At 43.5% G+C, this 16,500-nt stretch overlaps 1 protein-coding gene across 3 annotated transcripts; it reads right to left on the bottom strand.

Moving 5' to 3' along the window:
* Positions 1-54: 54 nt before the first annotated feature.
* On the bottom strand, positions 55-13,149 carry LOC109485156 (glial fibrillary acidic protein-like). 3 transcript variants are annotated; one of them, XM_019788593.1, is made up of 11 exons: positions 12,287-13,149; positions 7,999-8,059; positions 7,197-7,292; positions 6,094-6,264; positions 5,338-5,463; positions 4,508-4,728; positions 4,030-4,177; positions 3,625-3,731; positions 3,095-3,233; positions 2,731-2,858; positions 55-1,370 (listed from the first exon to the last, which is right to left on the bottom strand). In XM_019788593.1, exons 1-11 carry the CDS (start codon positions 12,943-12,945, stop codon positions 1,244-1,246), a joined length of 1,983 nt encoding a protein of 660 aa, XP_019644152.1. In that variant the 5' UTR covers positions 12,946-13,149; the 3' UTR covers positions 55-1,243. The 3 variants fall into 3 exon arrangements, with proteins under 3 accessions (XP_019644152.1, XP_019644154.1, XP_019644153.1); XM_019788595.1 differs by having other exon boundaries at positions 1,264-1,709; positions 2,726-2,858; XM_019788594.1 differs by having other exon boundaries at positions 1,269-1,370; positions 2,726-2,858.
* Between the last annotated feature and the right edge of the window lie 3,351 nt (positions 13,150-16,500).

The following is a 16,500-nucleotide window of genomic DNA, read 5'->3' on the forward strand; positions in this document are numbered from 1 at the left end:
TCTTTCAGAGAAGCTAATTTCACAATAAAGAGAGACAGTCCTTATTTTTCCTCTGGCCACCTTTAATATACCGTATCATCCGTTAGCACAAGAAAATACCAAACAGAAGCAAAATATGTAAAGACCACCGGAAAAACATTAGCACCTTGCTTTACAATTATCTGGTATCAATTGTAGTCTTATTGTGATCTCTACATCAGCCAATCTATTGTAAAAATCACTCAACCTTTTCTGTAGTATTAGGCAACAAATCGCAGCAGAAAATATATGACTGAATATTCGAGAAGACATCGTTATGATAACATCCAAATGTGTTGAGATACGAGATACACGGCCATTTATGGTGAGATCCACCTGATGTTTGGATTTCATGGTATTGCTTTATCTCGCGAGAACTTACGAGATGATCACGATGAGCGCCTGTCTTGGATTTTAAGAATGCTGAATTAAATACTGAATATCGACATCAAAATGGACAAACGTCATTGCTAAAACGTGCACTCCTTCATGCAAACTTGTCTTCATGCATCTATACTACGTATATCATACGTATGAAATATTCTTCTCCACTCGTCTCCTTACTGTCTTATAAAGAAAAAAGCACAACATATCACACCGTTAACCCTGATACATCTACATCTACTCGATAAGAACTTCCGAGTATAATCCACCACCCCTCCCAACCTACAGCTCTATATCCACTGGAAACCAGGTCCAACTTAAAACACCAAAACCTGCCTGTCCTCTCAACAGCTTGTGACTACTGGTATCTCTTTTGAAAACACACCACGCCATGCGAACCTTGTACAAACGTCATCAAGTACAATTCAGTAAGATGACTTGGTGACTGATAATAAATGAACCTTTGACAGTAAGTTTATGGAGTATGATCATCAAATCACATCTTCATGTCTCTGAGCAACTTGTATCTTAATCGGTCTTTGCAAATTCATCTGCTGTGACTTGTTTTAACTAATGAACGTAACAATTTCCAATGTGGGCAAATGTTTCAAATATCATGCCTTCTAAATATCCTCAATAGATAATTGTTTTTGGAAAGTGTGAAATACAGACCTTACCCCTGCCACGTGCTAACGTTATTGAATTCAAAAGTCTTCATACCTCACCAATAATATTTGCCCCCTACATAACTACTTTCCATAAATGATAGAAAGGGTAGAAGACCCCTTTTGTTGACTTTGAGGACATTTCACACAAGGGTAGACGACCCCTTGGTTGATTTTTACACCCTAGATTCGTACATGTCAATGTCGTTCTGAAGACTCTCCATCTCCTCGGCGGCTGTGATGCTCTCTTTGTGCCAAGTGTTCCCGCCCGTCCCGTTCATCAAGAAAGGCGACTTGGAGCCCCTGGAAAACGAGCGGAGCGGGGCCAATGTTCCATCGTACCGACAACAATCGTGATGATGAGTGTCCCTCCACCGACCGTGTAAAAACGTGTCCACGCCTTGTCGAAACCACCGACACCACATGGTCTTTGCATCCCGCTTTGACCACTGTTAATGATTACTGGTGAGTATTAAGAGTTAGAGTGTTCACAGGTAGCGAAGGTACTGATGTTGAAGTTATAGTAGCAGTAGTAGTAGAAGGAGTAACAGTAGAAGTGGTAGCACCGGCGGGTCAGTATTAGCACCGTGTTAGACGTTGATGTCGAGGCCAGCACGTACAAGTTGTTGAACCGTTTCTCGTCTGAAACAAGACACAGTGGACAGTTTATACAGCCACTTGTTTCACCGATACTCACCTACATTTTCTTTATAATTCATTTTCTTATAATTCTTCACAGCTTTTTACAAATTTTGAAGGGAATGGCCATCCCATTTCTTTCAGGTCGATCTATTTGAAAATTTTTTGATTGGCAACAAAAATATGATATGATATTGACAAATGATCAATGTCCAAAATAACTTGGTTTTGCGTAATAAGATTTTTTTTTGCTTTTAGTTTTAATTTTACATCAATTCTTGTAACCAGAAAATGTGCCGAAATTTTAATGAAGTAAGTGTGATATCATTTTGTAGGACAGTGTTTTACTCTTTAGCAACAAAATGTGCCGAAGTGTGTTACACCGGTGGGTGGGTTGAGGTGTACAGAACTTTTATTCTCTCAGAACAAAAGTTTTAATGTACTTCGGTCACATTTAACTAAAGGAAAATGGTAGTTGCTCCCGTCTCAAGGTTCTTTATACCACGCTGAACCGTCCTGTTACGTACGTCAAAGGTGCTGTGCATTACATTCCCGTCAAACGTCCATTGAACGCATCCAATACAATTTCAGAGCAGCAAAACTGGATTTTCCGAGTCAATTCTTTTAATGTAGTAATGTAGTAAGTTGTGTTGCGGCCATTCTTTTAAGGTAGTAAGTTGAATCAACCTTATTCCAAAGCAGACTGATATCTATGAGGAAAAATGTGATATCGCTGACGGAAAACAGTTACTTGCTTTTCGTATGTAGGCTGGTTCTAGCTATTTATGGGTGGTACCCGAAACATAGTTGTCGCATGTTTTGGCGCTATTTCAAATGCTTCAAGTAAAATATGCAGAATGGGAAGTAAATGTCAATATCAGACATATTTCCTCATCCAGAATATGTTTTGTTTCGCCGCCCTGAAATGACATTAGATGCCTTTAAATCCGTGTCAGACGTCCATGAACACCCGGCCTGTGGTTAGTTGGTTAGTGCGGTAGGTTTGGAACGTTATATACGCTACACGGTCTCGTAGATCTCCACGTCCCAGTCCTGACCGTCCTTCTTCTTGTTCTGAACCACGAGTTTCCCGTCAGACACGTCCATGGCCAGCTCGTCAGGGTCCGACAGGATGTACCCGTCTCCTCGGATCTACAGCAGGAAAGTACCAAGTGGTCAAAATATAAGACACTCCACCATACAGTGCTCCCATGACCCTGGGTTAAGGGACCAGGATAGGAGGGTCACTAGGAGTTGTAATCACGATGAATTAAGGTATTGTGAAAGTTCTACTTTGCTGCTGGCGATCTGTATGATTCCACCTCAGTCAAGTGTATGTTACGTTACGTTTATGTGTGAGTTAGCGGGGCAAGGAGGGGTTTACTTACAATCCACTTCTGATCTTGCTTGCCCGTTTTCTTGGCCACCTTCACAGCGCTCCCTGCCGACGCATCAGGGAGGTGCAGCACCTGTCCGTTCTGTCTGTTCGCCAGGAGACCGTCGGTGTAGGACCACAGCTGGCTGTCACTGGAGGGAGTACAGAATTCAACATTAGACCACATCTATTTCTGAGTCAATATTTCATACACATAACTCGGAAGCATTCTCTCATATACATGCTTGGTGGTCCTTTCCGTTCCGTGTGTGTCCTTGTGCATGTCTGTGTTATAATGGATATCAGTGTTTGGGTTCAGTCATTAAGTCATTAATCACATCTGCATCTGGTAGCGCTCGCTGTTTCTTTTTCGTTGTATGACCTAGGCCTCCTTGACAGCTGACAGCTGATGAAAGACATGTAGACACCATGGTGAAGAGAACACAGTCACCATCACACAAGATCTAAATATGTCATGGAGGTCTGAGATCTCCGAATTCTTGTTTCGGTGTTCCTTTAAAGCTAGATATAAAATGTAAGAACCTGCGAGGAGACTTCTTCGCGGCCAGGACGACTTGAGGTCCATCCGAGCCGTTCTGCATCTCCAGGACGTCCTCAGAGTCACGGAAGGACAGGAAAAACGTGCGGCCCTGAAACAACAGAAAATACTAACAATTTCTAAAGCCCCTGTCACACCAAGGAGGTTTGAAATGAGACACACACAGCAGATTATGGCTTCCTGAACACTAGCCGAACTTCTCAACCAGCTGAATATTTCAAACGTTTCAAACATTAGGGTGTGGACAGGAGGTTAGGCCATTGTTGCCTGGTGGTTTCCTGGTGTTCGGGAGTAGGTCGGAACGTGGTTGTGAAATGTAACGCATCTCTTAAGCAAGACAAAATTACAAAAGTCACGTATCGACTCAGTGTAGATCATCCCAAACGTACCTTGAGCAGCCCGGCGATGTTCTCACTCTGCACAGTCATGCGGATCACCCCGGTCTCCTCCAGCTTCAGGTCCTCCTTACTGTCGTCAAGATCGTCCACAATCATCGACGACCTGTTCCGGGAGTAGTTCAGGCGGGAAGTGTCCATTCTACAGGGTAAACAAAAATAAAACACATCTATAGTTAAGCTTGGTTCCAGCACCATGAACGGAAAACACCATGAATTTTTAGCCGAACACTTCAAACTTATCAGATATTTACCTTCGCCAAGAAGGTTATGTTTTCGTAGGCGTTCGTGTGTGTGTGTGTGTGTGTGTGTGTGTGTGTGTGTTTGTGTGTGCTTGTATCTGTAAACACGATAACTTGAGAAGGATTAAATGGATTGACTGACCACAATACTCCTGCAGGAGGGAGGGATACCTCCTTCACGGAGTAATAACGGGAATAGCCCGCAATAAAGAAAGCACCAATAGTCCTACCGTGTCTCCTCGCCCTCCAGTAGTTTCCTGTAGGCCTGAATCTCCACGTCCAGGGCCAGCTTGACGTTCATCAGTTCGTTGTAGTCCTGCACCTGTTTCGCCATCTCGTCCTTGATCTGCTTCAGCTCGTCCTCCAGACTGCGCACCACGGAGGTCAGCTGGTCTACATCGCCGGTGGACCTGCTCTCCAACTCACGGTTACTCTTCTCCAAAATGGCGTTCTGGTGAAACAAAAGAACGTTAACGGACTCGGTAAAAGAAATAAAAAAATCTTGCATTGACTTTTGAGACGTTGGTCAGTTGTCATTCTGCCTGTCAATCTACCACCCAACACGTGCTATCAACATTCTTTGTCCAGAAAATTACAGATACACAAACCCACAGCTCAACCGCCCAAACAAGTCCGTACCCGGAGGTAAACATTACTAGTTCGACGATGACGAACAAATGGAATGGAAATGAATATGTAATAATGTTATTGCGGAGTGTAACAGCGATACAGTCATAATCAAGGTGTCGTAAGTCCTGGTCATTTCCTATAACCACCGACTGAACCGCCGAGTGAGCGCAGCGTGATTTAAACACCACTTTGAAATACCGTGCACGGCGTGCAGTAAATGAGCATTTACTCCATATGAATTCACTGATGTACAGGTTTTCTATAGCCTTTATCAGGCTTCAGGAGCGACTGGAGAGTAGAAATTGGCAAAAAGACAGATAACATGACCAACTCCCAAACACGTTATCTGTCTTTTAGCAATTTCTACTCTTTCCAGCCGCCTCTGGATCCTGGCAGAGACTGGGTTTCCTAGTCAGATTGCTGTCCTGACCTTGCTCCTGGCCGTGTCCACCTCGCTGGTGAGGACGTGAACTTGACGTTTGTTCTCCAGAGCCTCCTGCCTGGCCAGGCGCAGCGCGTCCTCCGCACGGTCACACTTCTCTGTGATGTCACGCAGCTGGGGAGAGAGGGGCAACACATGAGATACAGAGAACTTAAATTGACACAAGAAAAGTGCAGCGAAATTAAATTTATCTATAGCATGAAATGTAACAAATTCTGCTGAGCAGGCGGAGAGAAGGTTGAACAGCTTTGTGCGTTTATCGTTATATAGTGTACAATTCAAAATAAAATGTTGTTCGTCTTCAATATCATTAAGCTTGCGAGGACTTCTTTTGAGATTATGTTAATGTCACTATCTTAACATGATCGTTGATCAGATGCTATCCAAGAATCCCTCTGCTGCACTGTGCACGTGGCTTTTTCAATCATTGCTAGTTACTGCTAATCGCCTGTCATAAGTAAGGATAAACAAACCTAAGGGCCCGATCGCAAGTTGAGGGCATTCTTGGGATAATCGTGCATGTGTCACCCCAAAGTCAACTGTCTTGTTACCGAAAGGCTGTCTTAGATCCTAATATCGGCGGCTGGTTGTGTCATAACCTGCTTGAAAGTCCCACGACTGTATACGTACGACGCGCCAACGGGAGTTTGTAATTAAAAGCCTCGTTAGCTTTCCGACACGAATAAAACCGTTAACATCGTACCTTGGACTGGTACCACTGTAATAAAACCGTAAACATCGTACCTTGGACTGATACCACTGCTCAGACTCGTCCTTGGTCTTCTTGGCCAGGGCTTCGTACTGCTTCTTCATGTTGGCCATCGCCATAGCCATTTCGTCATAGATGCTGCGGCCGCTGTCGATCTGCACCACCGCCTTCTGCTCCTCCAGCTGCTTACGGAGCGCCTCGATCTCCTGCAGTTACAAGAGAAAAGGATAGGCAGCGTTGTAACATGGCACGATCAAAAACGTACATTCTTGGGATGTGTGTCACGGTCCTCTCTTTCTTCACCCAGTCGGTGAAACAAGAGAGGACCATGGTTTTGGACTTAACTCACCCCCCCCCCTTCCTTCTTTTCATACGGCTGGCGCACTCCTAGTATTACCCTCGATGTACCTGACATTCCTTTCTCTGTAATATTTCATCCCAAAACGAGACGTGGCGTGACACCAGACACGTTCTAGATCTGTTGACGGTGTCTGTCTATTGTCACCACTACAGAGTATGTATGTACATAGTTGGTGCCTTTGTTCCGCTCCTATAATGTGTCCAACAGCACATATTTTAGCGATTACCGACCGTGTTTTAATTTGCATCATGGCACGACAAAACATAATAACTCGAGAAAGCTTAGATGTTCCAAAAATTTGTCTTCACTTTATTTGCATATCAATCAACAGGTTGTGTATATAAACCTGCTTTCCCCTCTGGTCTCTCAGTCACTGACGAAAGCTAGTGGATACTAGCTGAAACGTCTGACGTTTTCAAAATCATATCCAGTTGCTTGAGTAACTGTTTTTTGGCATATCGTATTACCTGGATGTCTAACCTTCATCGACGTATCTTAGATGTATTGTCTTGATATTTGGTAGGTGGGTAGGTCTTGATGAGACCTCGAAATTATTAGATATTTGGCCCTCTGGTTGTGTTCTGAGACGGCAAATGTAACCTCTTCTTGCCTCACAGAAATCAGTATGCTATCAGTATGATATTATCATTATTATACTGATTTCTGTGAGGCAAGAAGGTTGATTCAACTTACATATACTACATCTAAAAATCACCAGAACATTGACAATCGTTTTAGTGCCCCCCCCCCCCCCAACATGTCAATCACAGTCAGTACCTGCTGGTGGATGTCCTTGGAGAAGTCCAGGTCTTGAAGCGCTGTTTTTAACCTCGTCTCCATGTCTTGCCTGGCCAGATCCACCTTATTCAGTTCCTTCGGGAAAATTTTCAGGAAAAAAAAACGTTTGTATGCAATAAAGTAAAACCCTTCAGACAAAGTTTTAGACATAGCAATAATTTTAGACAATTAGATTTCATTATGTACATTTTGAAGTTATTTCATACTCTGTTTCAATGTTCACTTTGTAACTTGCAGTTAGCCTTCGGTCATGAATTTGCAATTAAACTTCTCATTAAAAGATACACAAACATGTATTAGGAGGGGTTTTACGAGTATTTTATCAATATTGTCAACCTTAAGGTAAATATAGTAAAAAGGTATTGCTTTGCCGGGATGTGTTGAAATATTGCTTTAAAGGGGCATTATGTAACAGCGCCAATGTCTCAAAAGATATTCGTGTGATTGTAATTCACTTCCACTTTTCAACATATTTGTGCGATTATCTCACATTGAAAATAATAATCATGGCTGACAGCTGTGTTTCTAGCTTTTAAACACAGGCGTCATATTTTGGCACCTTCACTTCCTGAATGGCACTTATTTTATTATTTGCAATGGAGAGTTGATTCCACTAACTTTGTAAAGAAATGACCAGAAAATTTACTGGTATCGTCCTAATACAGCTTTAAAATGTTGTTTACCGTTGTTAACCAATGAATACACATCCACGCATGTTGTATATAACTTAGCGTTGTTATAAATTCTAGCAGTACATTTTTTGAACCCACTAGTCGGTTACCTTTCTGGTCCTGTTTAACTCCGACTCGAGATCCTGACGAAGCCGCTTCTCCTCCTCCAACCTGGACGTGCGGAAGAGAATCAGTTTTAGGCCACAACAAGTAATTTTTATGGATGACATCAACGCGCGCATTAATTTTCCCCTGATTTGGGAAAAAAAAAACGAGAAATTTTGTTGCCTTCTGAAAGTGGTCACCATGCCGAAAATGGGCAAAGATGTCTGTTGCCATGCCGGAAGGTGGATGGCAGATAACTATGAAGAGAGGGGACAAGAAAAGGCTCTGATTTAATGTTTTGTTCTTACTTTGATGCAGTGAAATGTGATGCTGTCTGTATATATGTTATGTTCCCACTGAATCAAAACCATTTGATAATGTACAATGATTGAGTCAAAATTTTAAAATGTAGGAACCTTGTTTTTTCGACCCTCCTTGTTTTTTTTCGCCCGCTCGCATTAGATTTGGAGTCTGTGGAGGATGTCATCCATAAAATTTGCTGTGGCCTTAGGAATTTTGTTTGTTTCGCGTGACCAGTAAACCGCCTTTATATAGGCGTAACACATCGGTTGTGTACAGAAAGTACAAGCTGCGTAAGATCGGACGACTGGAAGGTCTGAATCACTCAAACCAGAAAGGACCCGTCGGATGGCGTAGTGGTAGAGCATTAGACTATGAAGCGGGGAGATCCGGGTTCGATCCTGAGTTGTACCTGGGACATGTCTGAACGGTGTGCCCTTGGGAAAGGCACTTTACACGACTCTCCTCACTCCACCCAGGTGTGAATGGGTACCTAACTTCGGTTGGGGGAAAGTCGTATTGAGGTCACCTTGTGGCGCCGAATGGCAGCCGCACAGACCCTTGCGAAAATTCAAAAAAAAAATTGTGGAGTAAATGTGTGTGTCGTGTATTATTTAATTGTTGTGATTTGTATTGATTATTATGCCATACGCTGCATCAATACGCTGCATCAATTCTGCATCTGTTTGGACAATAAAACCATTTAAATACCCCTGTACTTACTTACTTTGAGAGTCAGGGCGACTGCAACTTTCTTAAAACTTACTAATTAGCAAAACAACCAACGCTCTTCCCCCTCTTATTTCTAGGACAATCATTACTGTATCCAAATGACCTCTGTTTAAATAGTCTATTGACGAGGTTTTTGAAAATAGAGTAACCTCGAGAGAGATAATTTTTTCCGTACACTGGGTCCATACATGCTGTACTCTTTACTGCGGTGAGTACAATGTGGGTCCTGTTCTCATGTATACGAGTATGACATGTATACGAGTATGACATGTATACGAGTATCAGACATGTATACGAGTATGACATGTATACGAGTATGACATGTATACGAGTATGACATGTATACGAGTATGACATGTATACGAGTATGACATGTATACGAGTATGACATGTATACGAGTATGACAATGCTCGCGAAGTTGTTCAATCGGGCAAATCTACACAGAGAACACCTGTGTTCTGTCAAGTTGCTTGTTAACACAGAAAATCAGCGCTATTTGCTAATGAGACACCTACATAGTAATTATTGTAGTGATGACACGAGTGGAATGACTCCCATGGCGGTACTCGCTCTCACAGTGACATGTTTACTGGACACGGACCACACTGGCAGGTGGACCAGCCCCAGGGTACATGTACACAGCGCACATTACAGTCACCTACAGGAGAATTATCCTCCCATATTCTCTATAATTTCTACACCTTTAACACGATTTGTAGTCGTAAATACAAATTAGCACGATTTGGCAAATGAGTACAATGACCTGACCTATTTCTCACTAGCAGTCAATGAACTCAGTGAAGACCCACAGGAAGAAAAAAAAGACCTGGACAGTTGACGTAATGACTATGATTATAGACGTGTAGCGAAACTAACAACTGCACCATCTGTGATGAACCAAAATAGGAGATATGTCGTCCGTATATGTAGACTTCGGAGAAAGTCTTTTATGTTCATAAGATCTTCTCTTCAAGTCCTGCAGTCAGAAACCACTTGACTTCAGAAAGCAACAAAGGACACACGTCTTAAGAGGAAAGTCCCTCCAAGTGATCTTAAAACGTGTGGAAAATTTGTAAAAGTTCCTGCCGTACTTTTGAAAAGTTTGTCGCAATTTATTCCCTTTCAACATTTCCTGTCGGATCTACAGTTCACACGAAAAACATTCATTATTTCAGCTTGTAATAAAACTTCAAGAATCAGTAAAAATCGCAAAGGACGGAGATAAAGCCCCGCACGTGTCACACATTCACGACTTTCCCCGGAATCTGTTCCCGAACACCAGCCGACCTGGTTTGGGAGCACCCTGACCAGATTTAGGCCACGTCTAAGTTTCTATATGGAAACGAAGTTGAGTTAAATTTGAGTCAAAGTTGATCCCCGAACACGCCAAGAAGACTGTTGACGAATGGTCGTTTGGTGTTCTGCTAGCTTACAGCCAAACATGATCGGACCTCCCGACCAACCCCCGAACGTTTTGAAACATTTGGCTGGTGAAGCCAAATAGTAATAGCCGCCAACGGGGAGCGGATCTTGGGGAGCGGACGAAAGCTAACAAGGCTGACACTCAGGCTAAGATAATAACCGAATTCGCCGACCTAGGTTGGGGCGTTCAGGCGGCCCAAATCCGTGAATGTGTGACAGGGGCTTAATTGGAGCAAAGTGTGCGGCGATCCGGACACCTCGACGTGCCAAACCACACCTTGTGTCGGACAGAGAGACGCGAGGTGCCTCGTGGATTGTGTCAGGCTGACCCCTAACCGTTGTGAACGCCCCAGCTTCGGGCGAAAGCTGTGGAACTTCCCCATCTAATAACAGGCTAGGTACAACATTACCTTTGTTACAGCCGTAGTTAAAAAGCCATCTGCGAGTAATTTGATGGTACTTTGGTGTTAACAACCCGTAATAATCGTACTTTTAATGATAAAATGAACACTAGACAGACAACTTTATGTTTCACTGTTTGGTCGCTGTAAAAATTGGAAAAATATATCGGCCTATTATTCTTCTATTTTCTTTCAATCGTTTCATGTGTTTTCATACAAGACGGGCAGTCCTGACGTAGTTTTTCTTGTTGAGAGTTCCAGAGTGCTTTGAGGAACAAATGGGATAAAATACTACCCAGGAATATACTATGAATACACTCCATGGTCCACTAAGTGTGTTCAGTTGTTCTTCCTACAGGGAGATGATTTGCGGAGTTCAGTCTCTGTTAACAAAACGTCAAACAACCGCCGCCGATGGCTGACTTGTTGACTCTTTTCCCAGACTTCAAAGTACAGAGATCACATTTGCATGGGAAAGGGAACAAATATCGTTGGCAGAGTCTATCTGTCTGTTGACTTTGTCAGGTCAGGGAATATGTCATGGCCGCAAGACCCGACTGAAAGAGACAAAAACAAAAATCTACGCCACAGAGGTCTTTGGAAGAAAGGCATATCCGATTTCAAACGGGGAGGACGGTGGTAGGGTAAGAAACAACATCGCTGGCATTTCGACTTACAGACAATATATAAAAGCCTTGCAAGTTAATTATCGTGCACAGCAAGTACACGAATCATTGCGATGTAGATTGTAGGTATGTCCCAGATGTGGTTATACCGATACATTCACTTCGCTAAAACATATCAATCAAACGCATAAGTGACCGTCCATTGTGTTTGTGCATAATATCGATCCATCTCTCGGAGCGAACAATAGAAAAGATGGAGCAGTGAATGAGTTAGAAAGGACACCCGTCTCTGGCCTTTATGTCTTGATCCTCAAAATCAATTATACATTCCTCAAACAATGTGTGTTGCATCGCATTACACAGCAGGTATACAATATGGTGGGTTTTTGAACACAGCAAGCAATTTGTACAGCATTGGGGGCACACATTCATAAAGGTCTTCATTGTACTACCGTCCACGAAAAAAGAAAGCTCAACGTACTTCCTCTGGGACATACATGGATTGAAATAAGATCATACACAATAAACATTGCCGCCAAGATTCTTAAATACACAACAAAAGGTACTCCGAAAATTCAAACTCTACTACTGGATAAATCATGGAAATAAATTCAGGACGTTTCAATAATTATTAGTGACGCTGAAGAAGAGTGGTGGAATGTATCCAGTACTAGTACTAGTATAGTTTGAATTGTCTAGGAGTATTGTTTACCTGGATGTCTAACCTTCACCAACACAACATAAGGAATACCTATATACGAGTATGTACCATACTCGTGACAAACCATCCATGAGAAGACGGGTTACTTACTGGTGCCTGGTATGGTCCAGTTCTTCCTCCAGGTTGCCCCTGTCGACCTCCACGATGGCCTTCTCGTTGGAGAGCGTGTCGATGGCGCGGCGGAGTTCGCGGATCTCCTGTTCGAACATCTCTTTCATCTGGTGAAAGTTCTGGTGGCCGGCCTGCAGGGAGCGGACCTCGATCTCCAGCTCTTCGTTGCGGGTCTCCAGGAAGCGCACCTTGTCGATGTAGCCGGCCAGGCGCTGGTTCAGCGTCTGCATCTCCTCCTTTTCCTGCACGCGCAAGGCGTGGTTCTCGGCGATCTGCAGGGCGTTGGAGGTGGCGATGGCCCCGCTGATGGTGGTGGCGCTGGGGCGGGAGGCGGCGATGGTGGTGCGGCGCATGGTGGTGACGGGAGCCGACGGTCGGCTGCCGGTTAGGGACGTCCGGTTGTTGGTGCCTCCCCCGCCCAGGCGGTACGTCGTGGTCAGCGTCTTGGTGGCGGAGTTGTAGTTAGACATCGCCGGGGAAGTGCTGAAACGCGCCGAGTAGATGGCGTCAGTCATGCTTCTGGGCGAGCCTGACACTCTCTTCTTGGTCGGAGTAGAAGTGGCTGCGGGGCGGGGTCCTGGTCTCTGCGCGGAGACGGTGTGAGAGAGAGTGGTGGTGGTGCCGCTAACACGACTCATCCTGCTGGCCCACTTTTAGGTCGGGTGATAAAAAGATTGGGAAAGACTGGCTTCGATTGGTGCAGATACCAATCACACTACCATGGCAACGCGATTTTCGTTTGCGTCCGTCAGAGGTGGTAACACCGTCTCTCGTCGAATCACTCCGTTCTACGGAAAATGCGTTTTTCGAGAGTTGCTCCCAGCTAGGCGAACGTTTCGCGTGCAGAGAGGCTGTGTGTCTGAGTGACTGAGTGGGCCGCGCGGAGTGATCGGTTAACGGTGAGATCACGGGGTGCCGCGTCTCTAGGCTGACGCTACTGTGTGTGGAAAGATGCATGAGGACTCCGACTGATGTGGTGTGCCAAGGATTCCGCCACAACAAAGACTCAGTAACTGAGAATTCATGAAGTGTACTCCCGTGCTCCATTGAGCCCAGTGTCCGTCTGAATACCGGCACAGTGTGAAGCCATACTTATCTCCGTCACTTCTCAGTACTTTTGACGTTGACGTATGGACATCTGCCTGGTTGCACCACAAAAATAGAACCTACGCTACTTCCTAGACTAGAAAGAAAATAATTAAAAGCCTCTAACCGAGACCTTGCCATCGAGCCTTGCCATTTACAAGTCACAAAATGCGGTTCGAGTCAGTACACAATGCCGTTTCGAAGATAACTTTCCAACAGGGCGGCCGCCATGACCGTGACCGTAATGCGCTACACGTTCTGGAGGCACTGTCACGACCTTAAACTTCATTTCTATTCTGTAGCGGTGGTGAATCTGAGAAAAGGCACAGAAGGAGCGTGGGATGTGGTTCGACAAGGTAGCTCTGCTTACTTTTGTACCCCCCCCCCCCTACAAGGTAGTAGCACTGCCCTAGAGGTGGCCTTTTCAAAAGTCTACCCCACTAACTGGGACTGGCGTCACCAATTGTTAAATACTTCTTGTCTTTTTTTTTCTCATGAAACCATTTACACGAAACTATACTTACACAGGATAATTTTGTCAAGACCTCTAGTTACCGGCATGTACTTAACGTGTTCTCAGTCAGTGGCCCTTAGCCAAGCGCGCAGCGCACACCCACATCTTTGTTGGCACTGCGCTGCTTGTTCCTGCTCACTGAAGCGGTTCGCGCATTGACTCGGAGGCAATATCATCATTTTAGAAACTCGCACGCGAGGAAAATGACCTCAAGTGCACTGTCAATATGGACAGACGCACGTTCTACATGAAATAGTCAAACTGCCTTTTCAATCTTCATCTCAAAGCAACATGTATTCAATCAGGGTGATCCACATTTGTAGTGTCCCCACCTATTATCTTACCTCTACAATTATCTTTATTTTCACTACGTACATTTTCTCAAGCTGTTTTTCAGTGCGCGCCAGTAACACTCAGTCGGTGTGGCTTTTAACACCTCCGCTACGAGCAACATTTTTGGCACTAAAAACCAAATCCATTCTTAACACAGATACGTAAATAAAAGTTGAGCCGTGCGTTGTTGCTGTCTGATGTGACGATGCCGACTCTGTCTGTTTTACAGTTTTAGCTCAATCTTCAAGCAGATTTTTCAGTTACTGCAAGACCGTATTGGCCAGGCAGTTTCAATTTGCCACCCGAAAAAATATATCAGTACTCTAAAACGAAGCCTAAATTTCTGCGTGGAGAGAATTTTTAGCCCTAATTACATCGAGAGGCAATAGTTAACATTTTCTCTATAGTTTAGTACCTTCAAAGAGATTAGCTAGTAAAACAAAAGCGGACGCAGAGTGTTTCTATGTAGAGTAGTGGCCACGCCCCCTCCCTAAGGCAGCATGCGAACACTGTATTATTGACCTTAAAAGATAGGTGGACATGTTTTTTTTTTTCAAAAACTTTATTGACCAAGCCACAAAATATTTACAAAATATACACATATACACAACATACAATGCACTGAACAGAATTATAGATGTCTAAAGGACATCTCAGTTACAAAGAAATAAAATAGGTTGTGTTGAATGCTATCCTTATCTTTAGATTCCAGCCAGGATTTGTAAATGACAAATTTTGCTACAGTGATCGCCAGAATGATATTTGTATCTAAGACTTCCAAAATTTTGATCCATTCCAAAAAAAATTGACAAATTGTTTAGCTTAATTCTAGTGCCATGATAAATGGTCAATCTATTTTCAACATTTTGCCAGTAGCTCCCCAACCTTTTGCAATTAACAAACATATGAATGTAGGTTTCCTTAACATTACATAGTGAGCACATTGGACTATATACTTCACCAGCTTGATTCCTAATTTTCCATTGGTTCAGTTTCACTCTACATGGAAGAATATTATGCAATAGCTTGAAGTTGAATTCTTTCAATTTGTTTTCTTTAATATTTACTACTAAATTTTTCCATAACAATTTCTTATCCAAATTTGTAACATCAAGTGTTTCACTCCAGTCATCAATACATTTACTTTGTCTTGTTTCTTTTGCTTTTATCTTATTGCATAATATCTTGGATGTTTGTGGACATGTTTTTACTTGCATTGATCTATTATTCGGAAATTGAACAATAAAACCTTTGCCTCAGGCGTGTTTTAAATGCTACTCGAACCGTTTTCCGTGTCGTCACTACGCAAGGGCGATTTTGAAATGGAAACAAATGCCAGGTAGAGAATTGTATCGCTGGGGATGTGAAATACAAGACTGAATACTAGCCTCCATAGCATGCCAAAAACTGGGGGTTTTGGGGGTCTTCAGGGTCTTTGGGAGCTTTTATGTGCTATTTTCTTATTGCATATGAACAACATAGCCGGCCTGGTTGAATTACCCCCGTTTTTAGAACTGGACTAATCAGAAAACAGTAGCCTCCACCAGGCCTTTCTACGGGAATACGGATCGTAGAATTCGGCAAAAAAGATAATCAAATTGGCCAAGGGAGTCCGGCCGCGGGGAGGTAGTTTCGTTCTCCGCGGCATAGTCAAACCCCAAGGCGGTCAAACTCCCCTGGCAAATATTCTCCTATATACAGCCAGCGTAGTTAGTCTGGTAGAGACTAAGAAAACAGCGAAGATCACCAAACCCCCAGTTCTATAAGCCTGCTACAGAGGCGGCTAGCTGAATACAAAGCTACCGGCGGGGCGGTTCAAAAGACCCAGCGGTCACCTGTACGCACGCTAGTTCCCAGGTATACACACACAAACTCGCCCTCACGACATATAACATGCAGATAATCACGGGAACTGTACCGTCGGGTGATTACATTATCCAAAGTAACTTTTCTAAGCTTTTTACTCTCACGTCCAACAGAATTCTTCCCTTTCAGCTCTGACATTGCGAAGCTGCTAAGATCATATCATTGATATGTTTTTCTAAAGGCATCCAGGGCGGAAATTTCAGGGCGGCGCAACAGAACAATTCTGGATATGAGACATCTGTCTGATATTGACATTTACTGTCATTTTTTGGCACATTTTCGTCATCATTTCATCCTTAAATCGTTTGAAACAGCCCCAAAACAGCTACGTGAGGAGTCCCTTTATTTTTGTGTACCACCCATAAATAACTAGAACCAGCCTACGATACAAAAC

This window comes from Branchiostoma belcheri, unplaced genomic scaffold (genome assembly GCF_001625305.1).
Source record: "Branchiostoma belcheri isolate BF01 breed outbred unplaced genomic scaffold, Haploidv18h27 scaffold73, whole genome shotgun sequence".
NCBI lineage: Eukaryota > Metazoa > Chordata > Leptocardii > Amphioxiformes > Branchiostomatidae > Branchiostoma > Branchiostoma belcheri.